At 39.5% G+C, this 22930-nt stretch overlaps 1 protein-coding gene across 4 annotated transcripts in view; it reads right to left on the bottom strand.

Moving 5' to 3' along the window:
- Positions 1-22930, bottom strand: part of LOC100248021 (uncharacterized) — a 78510-nt gene that overhangs the window by 15715 nt on the left and 39865 nt on the right. For all 4 annotated transcript variants that reach the window (XM_010652163.3, XM_010652162.3, XM_010652164.3 and 1 more), the window contains exon 8: positions 511-665. In XM_010652163.3, coding sequence (XP_010650465.1) covers positions 511-665 — 155 coding nt within the window. The remainder of the gene's footprint in view (positions 1-510; positions 666-22930) is intronic.

Genomic DNA, 22930 nt, shown 5'->3' with positions numbered 1-22930 from the left:
TGTTGGGAAGAAAAGAAAGAAGACCTTGAAAGCAACTCCTTTGAGCGTATTTTGAACCTTATGGAAGGAGAGAAATCGAAGAGCCTTCGAAGACTTTGAACGAACAAACCATGCTATTTATGCTCCTTTATGTACATGTTTTTGGAGTGGGTTAGGGTACATATAAAGTCTACTTCTTTGTCCTTTTTTTATTTCATTGATTGGTTAGCGGGAGTGTTGTTTTTTGTCTATCCTTCCTTTTTTTGACCTTGTATGCATCATGTACACTTTAGGCACTTTTAATACAATTGCTTTACTTGTCAAAAAAAAAAATGACAAAGCAGCACTTAAATGCAAAATACTCATAAAAATTGTCAAGTTTGTATTACCTATGTTTATAAAAACAGCCTTGGGGAAACAAAGAAAATGTTGCAGTTTAAAGCTACATGCATATAACACATAGAGATAGGAGAAAACAGAGACATAGAGAGATGGTGATACACACACACAGAGAAAGGGAGAGAAACTTGCTTTATCAACCCATCCAAGTCTTCCACAGAAAGGGAACATTCCCCACACAAGCCATCAGTTATGAGGTCCTCGGGAGTCTCAGTTCCTCGTACAGCTATCACTACAGATCTTAGATGATGTAGAACCACAACAAAATATGCGGCTTCACACTTTGCCTGATGTTGAGTTAAAAGGGAAAAATTAAGGAGATAATATCAATAAGTTCGTACTTTTTCAGAAATTGAAAACAAAACAAAAAACAAAAACCGATACTTAAGGTAGAGACTTCAAATGTTCTAGCAATGCCTATCTTCAAGGAGATAATCTCACACTTAAAAGTAAAATTGATAATCAAGCTTTGCACTTACCATTCACACTGCAATAAGCATGTTACTGTTGATGCTTTCACAATGAGATATTGTTCACAGTACTGTAGTACATTGGTATTGATGTTACTGTAGTGCATTACTGCCGATGCTACTTTTGCAATCAATTATTAGGGCTCTTTTATTGGACTCTTTATACTTTGAGTTCAGTAATGAGCCCTTATGTGTATTTTTAGAAACTTCCCATTTCAGAAAATTTTGAAGTTTTATCTGATATCTATATCATGACTTACTGACCAAAAATGGAATCAACTTGAATCCAATTAGGTTCCTTATGTTTAAAATAAACTCAAAAATAACAAAAATGAGAAAATAAATAAATAAATAAGAGGTGCACAATATTAAAAATATGTATCTGTTCATTACAAATCAATAATGGTAGATGACCAAAACAAATAACAGTATAGTTTTAGGAGGCTAGTTTTTGCAACATGATTTTGGATCTTAGTCAACGTTAAAATGCATATTAGTGTTTTCTATACTCAAAAGGAAGCCTATAATGTGAAAAAGGAGGGGCGGGTGCGATATATGAAACTTAGTTCGGGGGGTGGGGGGGAAAACAACATCAAACTAATTGCATAGCCTGTTGGTACACAGCTAATTTTCTCAAAATTTCAGGTCAAGGAATCCAATCCCATTACCCCTAATATTTTTATCAAAATTTCAAGGAGGAAAATGCACCCCAGGCACCATGTGGCTCCGCCACTGATACTAACACTACTCTCCCTTTTCTTGAACCAAACAACAAGTAGGAGTATCTTGAAAGATTATCACAAAGCATGCAACAGAAAAATTTTAAAGAAAAACACTTCCCAGAAACAGCATGTTGTTGGGTTGTACAATCAAGAAAGCAGAACTCCTAAGGCAAAATTCAAGTGGCAATTAATTCTTCCTTGCTAGTAAAACTTGCAGAGAGTTCTTTTGCCACTAATAAAATTAAATAGATGCTAGAAGAATATAAAATTCTGTTCAAGGGATCAGCTGGTTTCATCCTTCCACAAAATATAGCCAATTTATTAGCACAAATTCAATATATCAGCAAGTTGGAATTAATTTCAACCAAATTTTTCTTCATACAAGATCTCTTCCTGGTGTTCTTTCCTTTTACACTTCTATGGATAATCAAATTCAACTTGGATTTTGTATTTCAAGTATATATTTTCTTGGATCTTAATGTTTCCACCTCTTTCACGATACTATACTTTGACATTGCTTTGACATCTCATACATACAAAATACATATATAATACAAGACATGTGAAAGACATAAATAGTACAAGATTATTTATTATGATGATGGAAAAACCTCCTCATCTAAAACTAAAAGAAATTAAGCATGTTATGTGCACTGTAGTTGATATTTAAGCATAGCATATATGATACTTAAGCCCTGGAATTTGTTTAGAATATGCAACAATAACTGGTCCATGAGCAATTATTATATTATCATTTCCTTGACTGTTGAATTTTCTAAGTTTAGGTTTACAACCTATATGTAACTTATGTCAAAGGACAGCTTTGCTGTCCACACTTCTTTCCTTATTTCTCCATTTATTATTTTGTACAGTTAGCATACATTATTTGACAGATTATAGTTTACATGTATAGGGCTAGAATCATGCGGGAATTTATTTGCTTTTATTTGCTTTCCATGTATAGCATCCTTGTAAAGTCTATATATAATATACAAAACTCAAGGCCAAGGTATTCGGTCATTCACACAATATTTTGACAACTTATTCTCTGTTTTCGTAGTGTGGAAATCTTTTAGCTATTGGTCTAATTTCTAGGAGTTTTACAGTTGTAAATTAGTTGACTAGTTGTCTTTGTTTAGTATTTTCTATAACATCTTCCACCTCTAGCAATGCAGGTAGCACGACATTTGGAAGCATCTCCACCCACAACTTTACCTTTGACAAGTCTACAAGCTTCAAAGAGTCCCGTGCCACCTTCGTTACCTTCCCTCACTTCTTCAGAATGTATCTTAACTGATCCTCGTCCCACAAATGAAAAGAAAGACCTCTTAGTTCTAACCAACCCCTTCTGAATTTTCCAAATACAACCGTATTTTCTCTTGGCGACCATCTCCTCAGAAAAATAGACTCTCATCTCACTATTAAACTCCCCTGATCTTAGAACCAATCAGCCCTCCTTGCAGAATCCACAAATAAACACCCCTTGTAAGCGGAAATAGGGGTTACAAACACCATTCCTTCGTACCCATCATCTTCGTAATAGCTTTTCCTACATAAACCCAATCTTGAACTTTTCATTTACTTTCACAAATTACAGCTCTGGCCCATTTTCCAACTGGCAACAAAGCTCTATTCCTAGGTCCTTCCTTTACAACCACATCTGCATAGGACCGACATCCTCTGTAAATGCCCTTACTCGCTTGAAAATCTTCAATTGTCTCCTTCAAGGCTCTTACAGCTTGATCAGAAAAATCTTGCACTGAAGAAATCGCCTTCCTAAGGGCTTCCCACCCATTGCCTTTAACACCCTCGAGAACAACTAGAATTAAGGGTTTCCTCTTTGTAACAAATTCTGTAATTTTCATGAATCTCTCTCTACTATTGAAACAAATCTCCATCAAATGTGAGTCTTTCGAGGTAAGTTAGTAGTTGTATCCCATGAATAGTGGGATGCTATTTTCAGCCACTCCATTATTTATAGCAGTGCATTTTCTTCTCTATTCAAGAAATAAAAAATAGAATCATCTCTTTCTTCTCACATTTCTACATGTATTAGAGCCTCCTCTGAAACCTTAGTTATCCGAATGACAAAATACTGAATGGCCACTAAAAAGTAGAGCTCAACCTCAAAAGTCGCCTCCAATCAAGAAGTTGTCGTCTCAAACAACAATGGAGAATCAGATGGCAATCTTCTTCCAATTACAGGCCCCAAACTGAATGGGCACAACTATCTCCAATGGTCCCAATATGTCATGATGTCCATCTGTGGAAAAGGGAAAGATGATCATCTCACATCTTACCAGGGTTGTAGTTCCTCCCAAGAAGGAAGATCTGAAATTTAAATCATGGAAGTCAGAGAATAACATGGTCATGCAGAAAGGCTACTTGTGACAATATAAGGAAGAAGGCTTAATCCTAATTTGGAAGATACGGTGTTGTGGAAAGAGACTAAGGATGGGATTTTTTCTATCAAATCTCTTTATAGTGCTCTAGATTCAAGAAGTGTTGTTTAGTTTCCAAAGAGCATCATTTAGCGTCCTTGTGTTCCTACTAAAGTGGGTTTTTTTGCTTGGGAAGCCTCTTAGGGTAAGGTGTTAATTTTGGATCAACTTAAAAAGAGGGGGTGGACTTTAGCTAATAGATGTTTCATTTGTTGTGCGGAAGAAGAGTCTATTGATCATATTCTAATTCATTGCACCAAGGCAAGAGTTTTATGGGAGTTATTGTTTTCTCTTTTTGAAGTGATGTAGGTCCTTCCTTATTCGGTTAGAGATACTCTTCTTGGTTAACAGGGTATCAACATGGGCAAGAAGCATAGTAAGGTGTGGATGGCAAGCCCCTTATGCCTTTTTTGGGTGGTTTGGAAGGAAAGAAATAAAATTACTTTTGAAAATGAGAAGCTTTCGATTCATAAGATGAAAAATTGTTTTGTATGTAATTTTTGGCTTTGGACTAAGTCAATTATAGATGAAGGACCTCTTCCTTTAATCAACTTTTTTGATTGGTTGGGTTCTAGATGAGGGTTGGTGATTTTTTGTATCCCCTCTTCTTTTTGTTCTTGCTTTTTGGCGCCTCTTGTATACCCCCTGTATGCTTTGAGTCAGCCTTAAGACGCCCTTTCTTCTAATATATATTTTTTCTATGTGTTTACTTATATATAAAAAAAAAAAGAATAACATGGTCATGCCCTAGCTTATCAACTCCATGATCAATGATATTGGAGAAAACTTTCTACTCGATGGAACAACAAAGGAATATGGGATGCCACTAAGGAGACCTACTCCATAAATGAAAATACATTAAAATTGTTTAAGTTGAAAGTATTCTATATGACCATGTCCATCACTCAAGAGAGAGTGTTGGGATTGAAGCCTTTGCCCAATATCCGAGAAGATTTCTCAGAAGTCTGAAGAGAAGAGAGCCGAAAAAAGGTAATGATGGGATCACAAAATGCCACACCTACCATAGAAAATTCTGCCCTTGCTGCTCCAAGGATTCAACACCATAGCAATGACAATCGACAAAAGAAAGGAAGACCATGTTGTGATCACTATCGCAGACCTAGGCACACCAAAGAAACCTATTAGAAGATTCATGGTAAACCAACAAATTGATGAGAACTCCACACAATCTGAACCTAGTCTTTTCAACAAAGAACAACTAGAACTTCTGCAAAAAAATGTTTGGTCAATCACAATAAGCTCCTGTCACCTCTATGATTGGAACCAGGTCCTTAGCATAGAGGAAATTTATTAAATGCCTTAAATGTTAAAAGAGAGAAGATGAGTCTATGGGTTGTGGACTTAAGAGCATCGGACCATATGACTGGAAATGCTACTATTTTCCATAAATATAGCCCATGCCATGAAAATTTTACTATTAAGATAGTAGATGGATCTCTCTCAAAGGTGACTAGTACAGACTCAATTATTATTTCAAAGAACTTGACCCTGGATTTTGTTCTCTTAGTTCCAAATTTGGACTGTAATCTACCGTCTATTAGCAAACTCACACGAGAACTCAATTATGTTACTAAATTTTTCCTGAACTCCTGTGAATTTCATAACTTGGATTTGGGGAAGACAATTGGCGGTGTTGAGATGTGTTCAAGGCTCTATATCCTCAAAGTTGATGATTCGCTTGAAGGACAAACTCACAAGGCTAATTATGTTGCGTCAAATGTCTATTTCATGAAAGTTCTTTTTCAGTTGATAATTCTAATAATGATAGTGCAGTTGAAATTTTAAGGAGTTGTTTCCCAAATTTCTTATAACTTGAGAAAAAGAAAATTCTTTTTGATCAAAATGTTTTTCCTTCATTGAAAAGTCCAAAATTTTTTAGTGTGAAAATTTTCAATTTTCCAAGCATGTCCATAATTCCTATCCCAATCAACCATACAAAGTGTCTTGTCCTTTCTCAATGATCCATAGTGATGTGTGGGGGCCTTCTCGAATAAAAAACATCATTGGAACTCGATGGTTTATATCTTTTGTTGATGATCACAATAAGATTACTCATGAAAGAAAAATCAAAAGCTAGTTAGATTTTTAAAATTTTTAAGAATATCATTCAAACTCAATTCCAAGCGAAAATACAAGTGTTGAGAACTAACAATGCAAAAAAGTACTTTAAATCAATCCTTGGTGATTATCTCTTGAAGCCAAGGCATAGTACATCAAAGTTCTTGTGTAGATACTCTTCAACGAAATGAGGTTGCTGAGAGAAAAAATAGACATCTTCTAAACATTGCTAGATCACTAATGCTCTATACACATGTTCCAAAACATTTTTAGGGTGAGGCAACTCTTACAGCAACTTATCTCATAAATAGAATGCCCTCTCGAGTTCTAAACTTCCAAACACTTTGCCAAATCCTTCTCAATTCATATCCTAGAACTCGAATTATTTCCACCATTCCCATTAAAGTGTTCAGGTGCTCAGCATTTGCTCACATACACCAATAAAACCGAAGCAAAATTAATCCCAAAGCAATCAAGTGCATATTCATTAGGTACTCTCCAAATCAAAAGGGGCACAAGTGCTATTCACCAATCACATAAAGATACTATAACTCCATGGATATCACATTTTTTTAACAATAACCTTACTATCCCAAATTCGATATTCAAGGGGTGTATTACACATAGAAATACTAGCTTTGGGATATTGAAGTCAATATTCCAAACTCGTCTCAATGTCCTTCAAATTCATCTACTAATCCTAGTTCTTAAGTCCCTCAAACTAAATCACTAAAGTCTTCTATTCCTACTCCAAGTCCTCAACTGGAAATCCCTCAAGCCGAAACTTAAAATCCCTTTCCAAGTCCCTTAAGTCCTTCACAACATCCAAAGTCCACTCAACCTGCAGAAAATAGTGAGCTTATTGTCTATCCAAGGGAAAAAAAAGAAAAAAAAAATCAAGAAGGTATGAGCAATGAACACTTCCCAAGCAAATCCACGAGTCTGATCCAAGTTCAAGATTAATTGAAATTTCACCAGGTAGCACTAGTTCTGAATCTTCCAGTAGTGAGCTTTCTAATGATGATCTTAATTGTCTTATTGCCTTCAGAAAAAGTGTGAGATCATGTACAAGTCATCCAATCTATAATTTTGTCTCTTATGAAGGGTTATCACCTACTTTTTGTGCCTTTGTTAACAATCTCAACAAAATTCAGATCCCTAACACTATCCAACAAGCTCTAATGTTACCAAATGGAAAGCCACCATTTGGGGAGAGATTCATGCACTAGAGAAAAATAGAACTTGGGAAATCTCAAATTTACCAACTGGAAAACATCTAGTGAGATGTAAAGGGATATTCACGATTATAAGGCAGATGGAAGTGTAGACAAGTTCAAGGCTCGGTTTGTTGCTAAGGGGTTCGTTGAGTCCTATGGAATTGACTACCATGAAACATTTTCCCTCAGTAGCCAAACTCAATGCAATCCGAGTACTCTTATCATTGGCAGAAGACTTTGATTGGCCTCTTCAACTAGATGTAAAGAATGCTTTCCTCAATGGAAATCAAAAAGAAGATGTGTACATGGAAATTCCTCCTGACTTTGAGACACAGGTTACTATCAACAAAGTGTGTAAGCTTAAAAAGTCATTATATGGTCTCAAGCAATCCCCAAGAGCTTAGTTTGACAATTTTACAAAGGCAGTAAAGAGATATGGGTATTCTCAATGTCATGCGGACCACACCTTATTTGTCAAACACTCACCTAAAGGAAAAATTGTTATTCTCATCATGCATGTAAATGACTTCATTCTAACAGGGGATTATGAGGAGGAAATAAGCAAACTTAAGGGATTTCTAGCCAAAGAGTTTGCAATCAAAGACTTGAGTAATCTCAAATACTTCCTTAGTATGGAAGTTGCTCAATCAAGAAATGATATTTTTGTTTCTCAACAGAAGTATGTCCTAAACTTACTTAAGGAAACAAGGATGGTCGAATGCAAGTCTATTAAGACTTTGATGGATTTAACAACTAAACTATGAGCTAAATAAGACAGTGCACTGGTAGACAAAGGCAAATACCAAAGATTAGTGGGAAAACTCATATATCTTTCTCACACTAGACCTTATATCGGTTTCTCTATTAGTGTGGTAAGTCAATTCATGAACAATCCAACCAAAGAACACATGGAGGTTGTGCATCAAATCCTAAGATAGCTAAAGGTGACACCAAGGAAGGGCCTATACTTCAAGAAGACAAGGAGCAAAGATCTTGAAATCTTCACACAGGCTGATTGGGTCAAATCAGTAACAGACTTCAAGATTTGGATATTGTACCTATGCATGGGGAAATTTGGTTACATGGTGATGCAAGAAACAATATGTTGTGTCAAGAAGTAGTATAGAATCTGAGTTTAGAGTCATGACACACGACATGTGTGAAGGAATATGGATGAGAAAGGTACTAAGAGAATTGAGAATCTCAGTTGAAAAACCTATGAAAATGTCCTGAGACAAACAGTCTATCATAAGCATTGCTAAGAACCCAATTTATCATAATAGAACAAAACATATGGAAATAGATCATCATTTCATAAAGGAAAAAAAAGAAGAAGAGATAATTCAATGGCATACACACCAACATGCCTTCAAAAAGCAAATATCCCCACCAAGGATCAACTTTGAAGATTTTGTCATTGATCAAGAGAAAAAACTAGCATTCACTGAATTCTTATTGAAAATAAAACAAAGTTACAAACTATAATTTTTACATAGCAGGACATGAAATAAGCCTTAATTCTAGGAATAATAAAATCATATCTCCTAATCAAAAAAGTCAAATAACAGCCAAATAATTGTTGATTATTTGGCTACTGATTTAAAACAGAATCTGTCCATTATTAGAATGATTTGATTTTATTCAAATTATCTTCCAACACTCCCCCTCAAGTTGGGTTGTACAAATTGAACATACTCAGCTTGTCTATTAGCTGCTCGAATGATCTTCTTGATAGTGCTTTGGTGAGTACATCTGCTACTTGTTTATTTGTTGATACATAAACCATGCAAATTGTATCGTCTTCAACCTTCTCTTTTATAAAGTGTCTGTCAACTTCTACGTGTTTAGTCTGGTCATGATGAATTGGGTTGTGTGATATGTTGATGGTCACCTTATTATCGCAATACATCTTCACATTGGCATCTCCTCCTTCACACCAATTTCTCCTAAAAGTTATTTAAACCATAACAGTTCAAACATACCATGAGCAATAGAACGAAATTCCGCCTCTACGCTACTTCTAGCGACAACCTTTTGCTTCTTGCTCCTCCAATTCACAAAGTTGCCCCACACAAAGGTGCAATAGCCTGAAGTTGATTTTCGATCATCTATGGAGTCTACCCAATAAGCGTCTGTGAACCCTTCAACGCTTCTTGTTTCATTTTTCCTGAAGCATAATCCTTTCCCAGGAGATCCTTTAAGATGCTTCAGAATTTTACACACGGATTCCATTTGCTCTTCGCAAGGAGCATGCATGTATTGACTCACAACGCTTACTACAAAAGCGATGTCTGGCCTAGTGTGGGAAAGATAAATTAACTTCCCTACTAGGCATTAATCTTCCAGTGTCAACAGGTGTGCTTTCTTTTTGTTCTCCAATCTTTTTTACTAGATCCATTGGAGCGTCCACAAGTTTACATCCTAGCATTCTGATTTCTTTCAAAAGATCTAGAATATATTTTCTTTGGGAAATTGATATTCCACTTTTGTTCCTTGTCACTTCCATCCCTAGAAAGTAACGCAGAGGTCCTAGATCTTTAGTTTCAAACTCAGCAGCCAACTTCTCTTTTAATCGTTCCATCTCCATTGGATCATTCCCAGTCATCCACATAGACAATGAGAATAGTGACCTTACCATCATTGTGACGATAAAACAAGGTATGATCGGATTGAGCCTATGTATGTCCATGCATCATGATGGTCTTGGTAAATCTCTTGAACCATGCACAGGGCAACTGTTTCAACCCATAGAGAGATTTTCTAAGCTTGCAAACTTTCCCTTCCTTCCCTGATCAAATCCAAAAGGTAATTCCATGTACACTTCTTCTTCTAGGTCTCCATTCAAAAAAGCATTTTTAATGTCTAGTTGTTGAAGTTGCCAATTCAGATTTGCAACAAGGGATAAAAGAACTCTTATGATATTAAGTTTGGCAATTGGGGCAAACGTTTCTTGATAATAAATACCACAACTTTGAGTGAATTCCTTAGCTACTAGTCTTGCCTTGTACCTTTCAATGGACCTATCTGACTTATATTTTACAGCAAACACCCATTTGCATCCAACAGTGTAGACCCTCCATTTTGCCTTCCTAGCACATGTCCTACTAAGTTTTTTGTTCAGTACTTTACAATAATTCCCTGGTGGCTCATTACTACTCATATATGCCTTCTCTGAGCCACCTCGGGGACTTTGTTGAGGGGTTTATACTGACTCTTACTGTGACATTGGCAGCCTCCTGAGTTTAGTTTAGGTTTTCTTCATTTAGATTGGTGACTTTTAAAACAAGAGGACGGGCCGAATTCTGGAAGGTAGAAGATGAGGTAATATTAGAGAATACTAGGCTGCTATCCACTTAGGGATGCACCAGAATATTGCAAGGAAGGAGGCCACTTTAAAAAATCATTATTCACCAGAATTTTGAAAAATGGGAGATTTTATTTTTAGAGGGACAGCACATATATTATTTCCATGGGGGGATTGGCAACAAAAGGAAAAAGGGAGGGTTCACACAGGTTGCAACCAAAAGTTTCCATTCATGGACTAGAAGAAGGGATTTTTAGGAGGAATTTTGACACAAGTAAGAGGGATGGCAAAGAAAACAAAAAATACGAAAAGGAAAAAGGGAGAGAGAAAGGAAAGTTTCCTTTTGGAAAAAACGGATAAATATATAAAAACAAAATAAAATAAAAATAAATAAAAAAGAGGATGAATCAATTTTGGTGAGGAGAAAGACAAAGGAAGGCAAAGCAGAAGAGGAGAGGCAAGGCAAAGCAGCGGGGGAATAGGAAGAAGGGAGCTACAAGCTGGGCAGATCTTGCTCGGGTGAAGATTCAGCCAGGTATGGTCATTGGATATTCTTGTCTTTCAATCTTTTTCATTGTTTTACTTCACTTCTTATTGATTCTTAGGCATTATCCTGTTGATTGGGTATGGTCATAGGTGGGCCATGTGGTTGTGTTGAATCTGAGTTCGTTTTTTGTTTTTTTTTTTATGCATATTTTATCTTGGTTTTACACTGTACCCTTTGACTCCTTCGTAAATATTAATGAATCGATTATTTCTGAGTTGAGAATTTTATAAAAAAAAATAAAGCCATTGCTCTCTGCTATTGACACCTATTTTTAAGCCCTTTGACAAAATAATTGAATCTGGTTTGTCTGTTACCCATCCTTTGTCTTCCTTCCTCTGTTTTTCTTGGATTATTTTTTCCATGCTTCAGCATCTACATTTCACTCGCCTCCCTTTCTTTGATGTTCTGGGCTCCAGAGACCATAATGGCATGAGTATTTCTAGAAAGATGGAGACTTTATAAAGATTGTAAACAATGGGTTGTTTGGGGTTAGATAGATGTAGAGGCCTCCATCGTTTCTGGGAGTTCTCAGGCATTTGTGAATACCGTAGGAAGTGGTCCAGTTGACAGATGCAGTTTTCCAGATCACAACACTTGCTTCAGAATGGTGTCATATACCATAACCCTATGTCTATATGATAAGATGCTTCGGTTTGCTTCTAGCCATCAATCCTCATCAGGTATGAAGAAGGAATGTCTTTCCATGACTTGAGATGAACCCTTAACATGAAGCAATCAAGACTAGAAAACATTAAGCACTGAGCTCCCCGAGGGTTGAGTAGTTCAACCCCAAATGCCAACATTGCATCCTCGTTCTTGCTGCAAGAAAATAGAACTAATTCCTAAGAAGCAACTTACAGCAACTGTGACATCTGAAGGACAGCAATCAAGTCTTACTGGTTTTGGAATATGATGCATCCAGTTCCTATGGTTTCTCTCAATCTATTATGACCTATAAGGCCTTCCAAGGGTTTGAGGACAACCCCCCTCATATTACCTCACTCCATTTACATTGGTTCAGGCAAACCTGTTACTCACCGGACGAGTGATAGTAAAGGCACTTGGGAAAGTTGGGATATAACGGGAATGGGCATATTGATCAACATGAATTCGATGTGCATGGAAAACCTCATTCAGATGTTACTTTACTTGGATCTGGTCATCATCCGAATCCAGGTTCAGGTCAGAATTATGAACCAACTCAATAGGAGGAGATTTGTGAGCATAGTGACTTTGGTTACTCACCAGGGGTGACCTAGATCATTCTTCTATACCTATTTTCGGAATGGGAAGCCTTTGGTTCCAGCTCCTGAATGCCATTTGGACAGTAGCATTGAGAAATCCACCGGTCCCTTGATAATGATCTAATTCCATACAGCGTTTCAGCAGTTGCTTCAGTATAGAATTTCTCGCACTTTGCTGAAATCACTTGCAAATCAGAATTTTCAGAATCTCTGCCTAAAGTGTCTGTTCGAAACTAAGATGTTGTTCGGGTGGGAGCTAGATATGAGGTGCAGAATGTCAGGAGCAGGATACAATCTCAGTGGGGGTTTTGAGCGGCATTAAGAAAAATGATAATGGGATTTGGAACAGCTATGAATATGGGATTGCGGTTTTGAACAGAAAAGAACCATGTGGAAGATTCTAGAATGTACGGTCATAATCCAAATAGAATGAAAGGACCTATCCCTGAATAGCATCTATCATTTGGAAAAATTGAATGACTTGAGGATCACTTACATGAATGGGGCAAGTTTCACACTTCCTCCAAGTTTGGGTAACCATAATGGCATGAGATGTCTGGTTTCGAGATATCTGAACATGTCTAGAATAATCCCAGATTTTACTTGACAAATGATCAACCTGCTGCCAATTGCAGATGGTGCACCCCAGATTGCATCCTTGGCCCCCACCTATGCATGGCCATCTTGGAACACGTCAATTTCATCCTTTTTAGCATCCTAGGTCCACTATCTTGGGATTGGAAGCTTTTCAAATCTTAATCATTATCCACTTAAAATCCAAGTGGCTTTCCATGATTCATTGACAAGTTACAGACGCCACACCTTTCTCACACAATCTCTTCATCCAAAACCTTGTGTGGCATGCACCATAGTACATCTAGTGGCCAGTTTAAAATATCAGTAGTTATCAGAGGAGTTTTCTTGTATCTGTTGACATGGCACACACCCTGCACTCTAATTACATGGATAATCATGACCTCCTGGTTGGATCCAAGAGCACTCATTGAGTTCAAAGTTAGGGAGAGAATGCATTGGACCAAATTGACTGGTTTGAAAAGATAATTAGAGTAATTGCTACTTTTGTTGAGTTCCTTTGTAACCTTGAAGACCATGCGCATCATACCGTCACTTGCACTTTTAATGAAATCTGATGAAGTGATTGACAGATTCTTTGCTGCCCAGGCAATGGCTAGTCTTGTTTGTAATGGAAGTAGGGGAATAAATCTTACAATTGCAAATTCAGGTGCAGTTGCTGAGTTAATAACCCTAATTGGTTACATAGAATCAGATATGCCAAACCTTGTTGCTTTATCTGAAGAGTTTTGTCTGGTTAGGAAACCTGATCAAGTTGTTCTGGAAAATCTTTTTGAAATTGAAGACATAAGAGTTGGTTCCACTGCTCGCAAATCTATGCCTCTATTAGTGGATCTTTTGAGACCAATTCCAGATAGGCCAGGTGCCCCTCCAATTGCTGTTCAACTATTGACTCGTATTGCAGATGGAAGTGATACAAACAAACTGATCATGGCTGAAGCTGGAGCATTGGATGTTCTAACCAAGTACTTGTCTTTGAGCCCTCAAGACTCTTCTGAGGCCATAGTGTCTGAACTGTTGAGAATACTATTTAGCAATCCTGATCTTCTTCGTTACAAAGCATCAATCAGTTCCTTGAATCAACTAATAGCTGTGCTGCATTTGGGGTCAAGAAATGCTAGATTCAGTGTTGCTGATGCTTTGGAGGCTCTTTCTTCAAAGTCAACCAGAGCTAAGAAAGCTGTTGTGGATGCAGATGGTGTGCCAGTTCTCATTGGGGCTATAGTTGCTCCATCTAAAGAGTTCATGCAAGGGGAGTGTGGCCAAGCTCTACAGGGGCATGCAACACGAGCTCTAGCGAACATCTGCGGTGGGATGTCTGCTTTAATAATGTATCTTGGAGAACTTCCCCAATCCCCCCGATTAGCCTCACCAGTTGCCAATATAATTGGAGCACTTGCCTATTCTTTAATGGTATTTGAGCAGCAATCTGTTATTGAAGAAGAACCTTTTGATGCGACTCAGATTGAAGATATTCTAGTAATGCCACTAAAACCCAGTGAACATGGGCTCTGAAACGAATACATTCAGTTTCTTTCCAGACAACCAGCGATCTGCAGTGTTCTCCCCATGCAATTCATTTCAGCAATGTAGTCTCAAGTACATTCCCAGACCTCACTCCAGCATTGGCTACCTTGGTGCACATTACCCTCCTCCTAATCTTTTTCTTTTCTTTTTTCTTTCCTTCTCTTTGTGATCTTACACATCTTAAATCCAGATTTCAAAACCTTTTTCTGTCAAAATAACTCTAGTTTTCTTTAAAATTCCTTAGGAGTTTCTAGGCTTAAAATCCAGATTTTAACATACTATTTGCTGCCATTTTCCTTCTAGCACGCATTTTCACTATTTTCTACTAATTTTCTTGTTTTTCTTAAACAAGCATGAATAAACTTCATGATTCCCAATAATGGAACTCATTGAACCAATTCATGCAAAAGTAATTAGGGCTTTGGTAGGGGCCCAACATCCATGATATTTTCTTCACTATTGTTTGTTCAATATTTGATTGATTGTGCTTCCTCCTTGGGGTACATGAGATTATTTTGAATCTGTTATAGGACTAACCTTGTTTCCCATAGAGGCGTATTAACTTGCTATCTAGGTACGCTCCCTCTCACCTACTTTCGAGAATTCTATGGACACGTATGTTATTGATGACTATATCCATACTTGATATAATCCTTGGGTGCTTAGATGTATGCTTGATTTGCTTAGGTAAAACACATGTTGTGCGCTATATTTCTATACTAACTTTGATGTTTTATGATAGCACTTAAGAAGAAATCTAGGTACACATCTTAACCTTCCTTTGTGATTGTGATTTGATTTCTTTTTTGGCATACTAGTTTTGGAATCACCTTAGCCTACCTAAGTACCTTCAATCAATTGATTAATTGTCACTTTTCCCTCAACTTAGTCATTAGAGACCTCTTTAGGGCTTAGAGGGGTGCTACCTCTTAGAGGTACCTTCCCAATAGGTAACCTGATCCCCAAACCAAGACTCGGGTTTTTCAAGACTTGTTTTTCCAAAACTATGGAGTCACTTTTTTAGGGTTTTCTTTCTTGTTTTATTTTCTCTTTTAAAATAAAATAAAATAAAATAAGTGGCGACTCCAACTTTTCCAAAACTAATTTTTCACCAATAAAAATGAGTCTTGCCATTGAGTGGGGACGCACGTGAAAAATGCGGGTCCACAAACAGACATCTTTCCTTTGGTCTTGTCTACTAAATCCTAGGTTCGGTTTTTTTCCAGAGCTTTTATTTCCTCCATTATAGCCTCTTTCCATTGAGGATCTTGTAGAGTCTCATGAATTTTGTTAGATAGTGTACAGTTATTTAGGTTATTTACTTTTCCTTTTCTTTCCTTATTGTATTGTGGGTCCCACTAACATGCATATATATACCCAAGTCCAATGTGTATTATTAACAATTTTTCAATAACAAAAATTAAGGATTCTCCATTTTCTCTCTTTTCACATGGTATCAGAGCCTAGGGAGAAAAAAACCCTAATTATTTTCGGTTTATCCGTGAATCCATTATGGGAAATCTTTTAGTGACCGTGTTTCATTCCGGTCACCTTTCCCATCTCCTAAAGTTTTCCAATCAACCGTATCGCCGTCAGAAAACCCTCACCGCCGACGACTTTTCCGGCGACCTTTTTCTGACGAAGTCCTTTTCCTACACCGACCATACCATCAGGTGCGCAAGGAGGAGATCTTCAAGTTTTCTCAAAGCACCGGAGGGAGATTCTCAGCCACGCGGCGGCCACGCGCTTTTCTTCTCCGGCGGCCTGAACCTCACGCGCCGGCGCATGAGGGCGCGTGGAGCACTTTCCAGCCACGCGCTTCCACCTCCAGCCTCGCCTGACGTCGTCTAGCCACCTTCCATCTTTGCTTGTGTCATCCGAGCCCTGAAAGTGCATTTTTTGGGGGTTTTTTGTCTCCGCCGGTCCTCTAAGGCTGCCTTTCCGACGACCTCCGGTGACTTCCTCTCCACCCCGAGCCCTGCACGTGTCTTAGGAAGTGTTCTTCCACCCTTCCAGTAGTGCCATATTTGTTTTTCTTTACTATTTGGTCTCTCACAGCCACAAATCCTCGATTTTTCTTCTTTCAACTGCAATCTAAAGCCGTATTAAGGCTCTCTTCGATCCAAACATATTTCGTTCTCCAAATAAGTAAATATGGCTACTAAAAGTTCCACTTTTTCCTCTGTCATATCTGGATCTCCTATGATTACTTCGGAGAAATTGGTTGGCAATGAAAATTATTTGTCCTGGTCTGCCTCTATGGAGCTTTGGTTTATGGGTCAAGGTTATGAGGATCACCTTGTTACACAGGAGGCGGATATCCCTGAGGTTGACAAAGGAGGAAGATAGATGCACAGTTATGTAGTGTGTTATGACAATCAGTTGATCCTAAGATTCTGCTTCATCTTCGGGCCTACAAAACATGCTTTAAATTTTGGAATCAGGCGAAAGGGCTATACGCGAATGATATCCAACGTCTTTATAAGGTGGCTTCTTCTATTGTCAATGTCAGACAACAAGACATGGATTTATCTACTTATATTGGCCAGTGTTGAATATAATGTATTTATAGTATATTATCTTTCCTTGTTAATATAGATCACATGTATGGTAGTTAGGACTCCTAGCCTTGTATATATATATCTCTCAATTGTAAGTAGAAAAACGCATGAATGAGAATTAAGGTTTTTTTCATTTTTCTCTCTTTTAACATGGTATCAAAGCCAAAGGAGAAAACCTAATTTTTTTTCGGTTTAGCCGTGTAATCAATTCCGGCGAACCGTCCAGTGACCGTGTTTCACTCCAGTCCCCTCATTTTCTTCCCGAACCACTCCGGACAACCTCATCGCCGTCGGATCTCCACCACGCCGGCAACCTTTTCCGGCGAACTTTTCCGGCGACGTCTTTTTCCGACACCGACCACACCAAGAGGAGCGCCTGGAGGAGATCTCCAACTTCTTCAAAAGCATCGGAGCCAGAAAACCCTCCACGCGCCGGCCACGCGCACTTCTCCGGCCGACGACTGAATCTCACGCACCGGCGCGTGAGGGCGCGTGAGACCTTTTCCGGCGACGCGCCTCCTCCTCCAGCCTCGCCTGATGCCGACCAGCATCCCTACCTACCTGGTTCTCCCATCCGAGCCCTGCACGTACCTCTTTTGGGGATTTTTGTCTCCGTCAGCCCTCCAAACAGCCTTTCCGGCGAAGTTCCGGCTACTTTTTCTCTACCCCAATCCCTGCACGTGCCTTGGGAAGTGTTCTTCTACCCTTTTGGTGGTACCATGTCGCGATCTGAGGCCGTCTCCCTTTTTCGGTGGTGCCACACCACAATCTGAAGTCGTATTAGGGCTCTCTTCGATCCAAATACGTGAATATGACCACCAAAAATCAGATCTTTACCTCTGTTATCTCTGGATCTCCTATGATTACCTCAGAGAAATTGGTTGGCAGTGAGAATTATCGCTCCTGGTCTGCCTCTGTTGAACTTTGGTTTATGGGTCAAGGATATGAGGATCACTTGGTTACCCAGGAGGCAGATATCCCTGAGGTTGACCGCGTACAGTGGAAGAAGATAGATGCACAGTTATGTAGTGTATTATGGCAATCGGTTGATCCCAGGATTCTTCTTCATCTTCAGGCCTATAAAACTTGTTTTAAATTTTGGACTCAGGCCAAAGGATTATACACGAATGATATCCAGCGTCTTTATAAGGTGGCTTCTGCTATTGTCCATCTCAGCCAACAGGACTTGGATCTATCTACTTATATTGGTCAGATTGCCTCTCTTAAGGAGGAGTTCTTGACTGTGATGCCTCTTACTCCTGATGTTGGGGCTCAACAAACACAGCTTGACAAGTTCTTCATGGTCCTTACTCTTATTGGCCTCCGTCCAGATCTTGAGTCTATTCGTGATCAGATTCTTGGAAGTTCATCAGTCCCGTCCTTGGATGATGTGTTTGCTCGCCTCCTCCGTATCTCGTCCACTCAGACTTTGCCATCTGATAGCGCTTCAGATTCTTCTGTGTTAGTTTCTCAAACTACCTCTCGAGGAGGACGTAGTGGTACCTGAGGTAGAGGTCAACGTCCTCATTGCACCTATTGCAATAAACTTGGCCACACTCGCGATCGTTGCTATCAGTTACATGGAAGACCTCCTCGCACTGCCCATATGGCCCAGTCCTCTGATTCTCCGCTGCCTCAGCCTCCGAGCTCCTCCGCATCTCAGACATCTCAGGCTTCTATTGCCTCTGTTGCCCAGCCTGGTAATGCCTCTGCCTGCCTTACCCACACATCTTCTCTTGGACCCTGGATTCTAGATTCTAGAGCATCTGATCACCTATCTGGTAATAAGGATCTTTTCTCCTCTATTACTACTACCTCTGATTTACCTACTGTTACCTTAGCTAATGGTTCTCAAACTGTGGCTAAAGGTATTGGTTTGGCCCTTCCTCTGCCTTCTCTACCTCTCACTTCTGTCCTTTATACTCCTGAATGTCCTTTTAATCTTATTTCCATCAGCAAAATCACTCGTACTCTTAATTGCTCTATTACCTTTTCTGATAAATTTGTGACCTTGCAGGACCGGAGTACGGGGAAGACGATTGGCATAGGACGTGAGTCTCAAGGCCTCTATCACCTCACCTCAGATTCATCTCCTGCAGTTTGCATTTCCACTGATGCTCCTCTCCTCATTCACAATCGTCTGGGCCACCCTAGTCTCTCCAAGTTCCAGAAGATGGTTCCTCGTTTTTCCACTTTGTCGTCGCTTCCGTGTGAGTCATGTCAGCTTGGAAAACATACTCGTGTCTCGTTCCCAAAGCGTTTGAATAATCGGGCAAAGTCTCCTTTTGAGCTTGTCCACACTGATGTTTGGGGTCCTTGTCAGACTGCGTCTACTTTAGGATTTCAGTATTTTGTCACTTTCATTGATGACTATTCTCGATGTACTTGGTTATTTTTAATGAAAAATCGAGCTGAGTTATTCTCTATTTTCCATAAATTTTATACTGAAATCCAAACCCAGTTCAATATTTCTATTCGTGTGTTACGTAGTGACAATGCCAGGGAATATTTTTCAGCCCAATTTACTTCGTTTATGTCTCATCATGGGATTCTTCATCAGTCTTCTTGTGCTCATACTCCTCAACAAAATAGGGTAGCTAAACGCAAGAATCGACATCTTGTTGAGACAGCTCGTACTCTCCTCCTCCATAGTCACGTTCCTTTTCGCTTTTGGGGGGACGCTGTTCTTACCGCTTGTTATTTGATTAATCGTATGCCCTCCTCTGTCTTACACGATCAGATTCCTCACTCCCTTCTCTTCCCTGACCAACCACTTTATTTCCTTCCTCCTCGTGTCTTTGGTTGTACTTGCTTTGTTCATATTCTCACTCCTGGACAGGACAAGCTTTCCGCCAAAGCCATGAAGTGCCTTTTCTTGGGATATTCCAGACTTCAGAAGGGTTATCGTTGTTATTCCCTTGAGACTCATCGATACTTTATCTCCGCTGATGTCACCTTCTTTGAGGACTCACCATTCTTTTCCACCACTTCTGAGTCTCTTCCTGTTTCTGAAGTCTTGCCCATTCCCATTGTCTCCCCACCTGATGCTATGCCCCCTCGACCACTTCAGGTTTATCATCGTCGCCCTCGTGTCGTTGCTTCTCTCCCTTTTCCTGAGGCACCTACTGACTCACTTCCTATTCCTTCGGCTTCACCTGCCCCGGCTCTGCCTTCTCTTAATGACTTACCCATTGCTGTTCGGAAAGGTACTCACTCTACTCATAATCCTCATCCTATTTACAATTTTTTGAGTTATCATCGATTATCTTCACCCTATTCTGCTTTTGTTTCTGCTATATCCTCTGTTTCTCTTCCAAATAGCACCCATGAAGCTCTTTCCCATCCAGGCTGGCGACAGGCAATGGTGGATGAAATGGCTGCTCTGCACTCTAATGGTACTTGGGATCTTGTTGTTTTACCCTCTGGTAAATCTACAATTGGTTGTCGTTGGGTCTATGCAGTTAAGGTTGGTCCTGATGGTCAGGTTGATCGCCTTAAGGCCCGCTTAGTTGCTAAAGGCTATACTCAAGTTTATGGTTCTGATTATGGTGACACATTCTCGCCTGTTGCCAAGATTGCTTCTGTCCGCTTGCTTCTCTCCATGGCTGCTATGCGTTCTTGGCCTCTTTATCAGTTGGATATTAAAAATGTCTTCCTTCATGGTGATCTTGCCGAGGAAGTTTATATGGAGCAACCTCCTGGTTTTGTTGCTCAAGGGGAGTCTGGTTTAGTGTGTAGGTTACGCCGTTCTTTATATGGCTTGAAACAATCTCCTCGAGCATGGTTTAGCCGTTTTAGTTCTGTTGTTCAAGAGTTTGGCATGCTTCGTAGTACAGCAGACCATTCAGTTTTTTATCATCATAACTCCTTGGGGCAGTGTATTTATCTGGTTGTTTATGTGGACGACATCGTCATTACAGGCAGTGATCAGGATGATATTCAGAAACTAAAGCAACATCTTTTTACCCACTTTCAGACCAAAGACTTGGGGAAACTCAAGTATTTCTTGGGAATTGAGATAGCTCAATCCAGTTCTGGTGTGGTCCTTTCCCAAAGGAAGTATGTTTTAGACATCCTGGAAGAAACCGGTATGTTAGACTGTAAACCGGTAGACACACCTATGGATCCGAATGTCAAACTTGTACCAAGACAGGGGGAGCCTTTAGGAGACCCCGGGAGATATCGACGGCTCGTAGGTAAATTGAACTATCTCACCATTACTCGTCCAGACATTTCTTTTCCTGTGAGTGTTGTTAGTCAATTCCTATATTCACCATGTGATAGCCATTAGGATGTCGTAATCCGCATTCTTCGATATATCAAAAGTACACCAGGCCAAGGTGTATTGTACGAGAACAGAGGTCATACTCAAGTTGTTGGTTACACAAATGCAGATTGGGCTGGCTCACCCACAGATAGACGTTCCACCTCTGGGTACTGTGTTTTTATTGGAGGTAATCTAATATCTTGGAAGAGTAAGAAACAAGATGTAGTGGCCAGATCTAGCGCTGAAGCCGAGTATCGAGCTATGGCTTTGGCAACATGTGAACTCATATGGTTGAGACATCTTCTTCGGGAGTTGAGATTTGGAAAGGATGAACAGATGAAACTCATCTGTGATAACCAGGCCACATTACATATTGCATCCAATCCAGTCTTTCATGAAAGGACCAAGCATATTGAAGTTGACTGTCATTTCATTAGAGAGAAGATCGCATCAGGATGTGTTGCTACAAGTTTTGTTAATTCAAATGATCAACTAGCAGACATCTTCACTAAATCTCTCAAAGGTCTTAGGATTAAATATATTTGTAACAAGCTTGGTGCATATGACGTATATGCTCCAGCTTGAGGGGGAGTGTTGAATATAATGTATTTATAGTATATTATCTTTCCTTGTTAATATAGATCACATGTATGGTAGTTAGGACTCCTAGCCTTGTATATATATATCTCTCAATTGTAAGTAGAAAAACACATGAATGAGAATTAAGGTTTTTCTCCTTTTTCTCTCTTTTAACAGCCAGATTGCCTCTCTTAAGGAGGAATTCTTGATTGTGATGCCTCATACTACTAATGTTGGGGATCAACGAACACAGATTGACAAGTTCTTCATGGTTCTTATACTTATTGGCCTCCGTCTAGATCTTGAGACCGTCCGCGATCAGATTCTTGGCAGTTCCTTCGTTCCATCCTTGGATGATGTGTTTGCCCGCCTCCTCCGTATCTCCTCCACTCAGACTTTGCCATCTGATAACACTTCAGATTCTTCAGTGTTAGTTTCTCAAACTAACTCTCGAGGAGGACGTAGTGGTAACCGAGGTAGAGGTCAACGTCCTCATTACACCTATTGCAATAAGCTTGGTCACACTCATGATCGGTGTTATCAGTTACATGGGCGGCCTCCCCGTACTGCCCACGTGGCCCAGTCATCTAATCCTCAGTTGCCTCAGCCTTCCAGTTCCTCCACATCTCAGGGTATTTCCCTCACTGACAGTGAGTATGATGACTATCTCCGCTATCAGGCCACCAAGTCAGCTTCTGTTGCTTCTGTTGCCCAGACTGGTAATGCTTCTACTTGTCTTACCCACACATCTTCTCTTGGACCTTGGATTCTAGATTCTGGCGCTTCTGATCACATATCTGGTAATAAGGATCTTTTCTCTTCCATTACTACTACCTCTGTCTTACCTACTATTACTTTAGCTAATGGGTCCCAAACTATGGCTAAAGGTTTTGGTTTCGCTCATCCTCTCCCTTCCCTACCTCTCCATTCTATCCTTTATGCCCCTGAGTGTCCTTTTAATCTTATTTCCATCAGCAAAATAACTCGCACTCTTAACTGT

The sequence above is a fragment of the Vitis vinifera genome, chromosome 5, assembly GCF_030704535.1.
Source record: "Vitis vinifera cultivar Pinot Noir 40024 chromosome 5, ASM3070453v1".
NCBI lineage: Eukaryota > Viridiplantae > Streptophyta > Magnoliopsida > Vitales > Vitaceae > Vitis > Vitis vinifera.
Note: the sequence above shows the minus strand (reverse complement) of the source record. Positions and strands in the feature narration are given on the sequence as shown.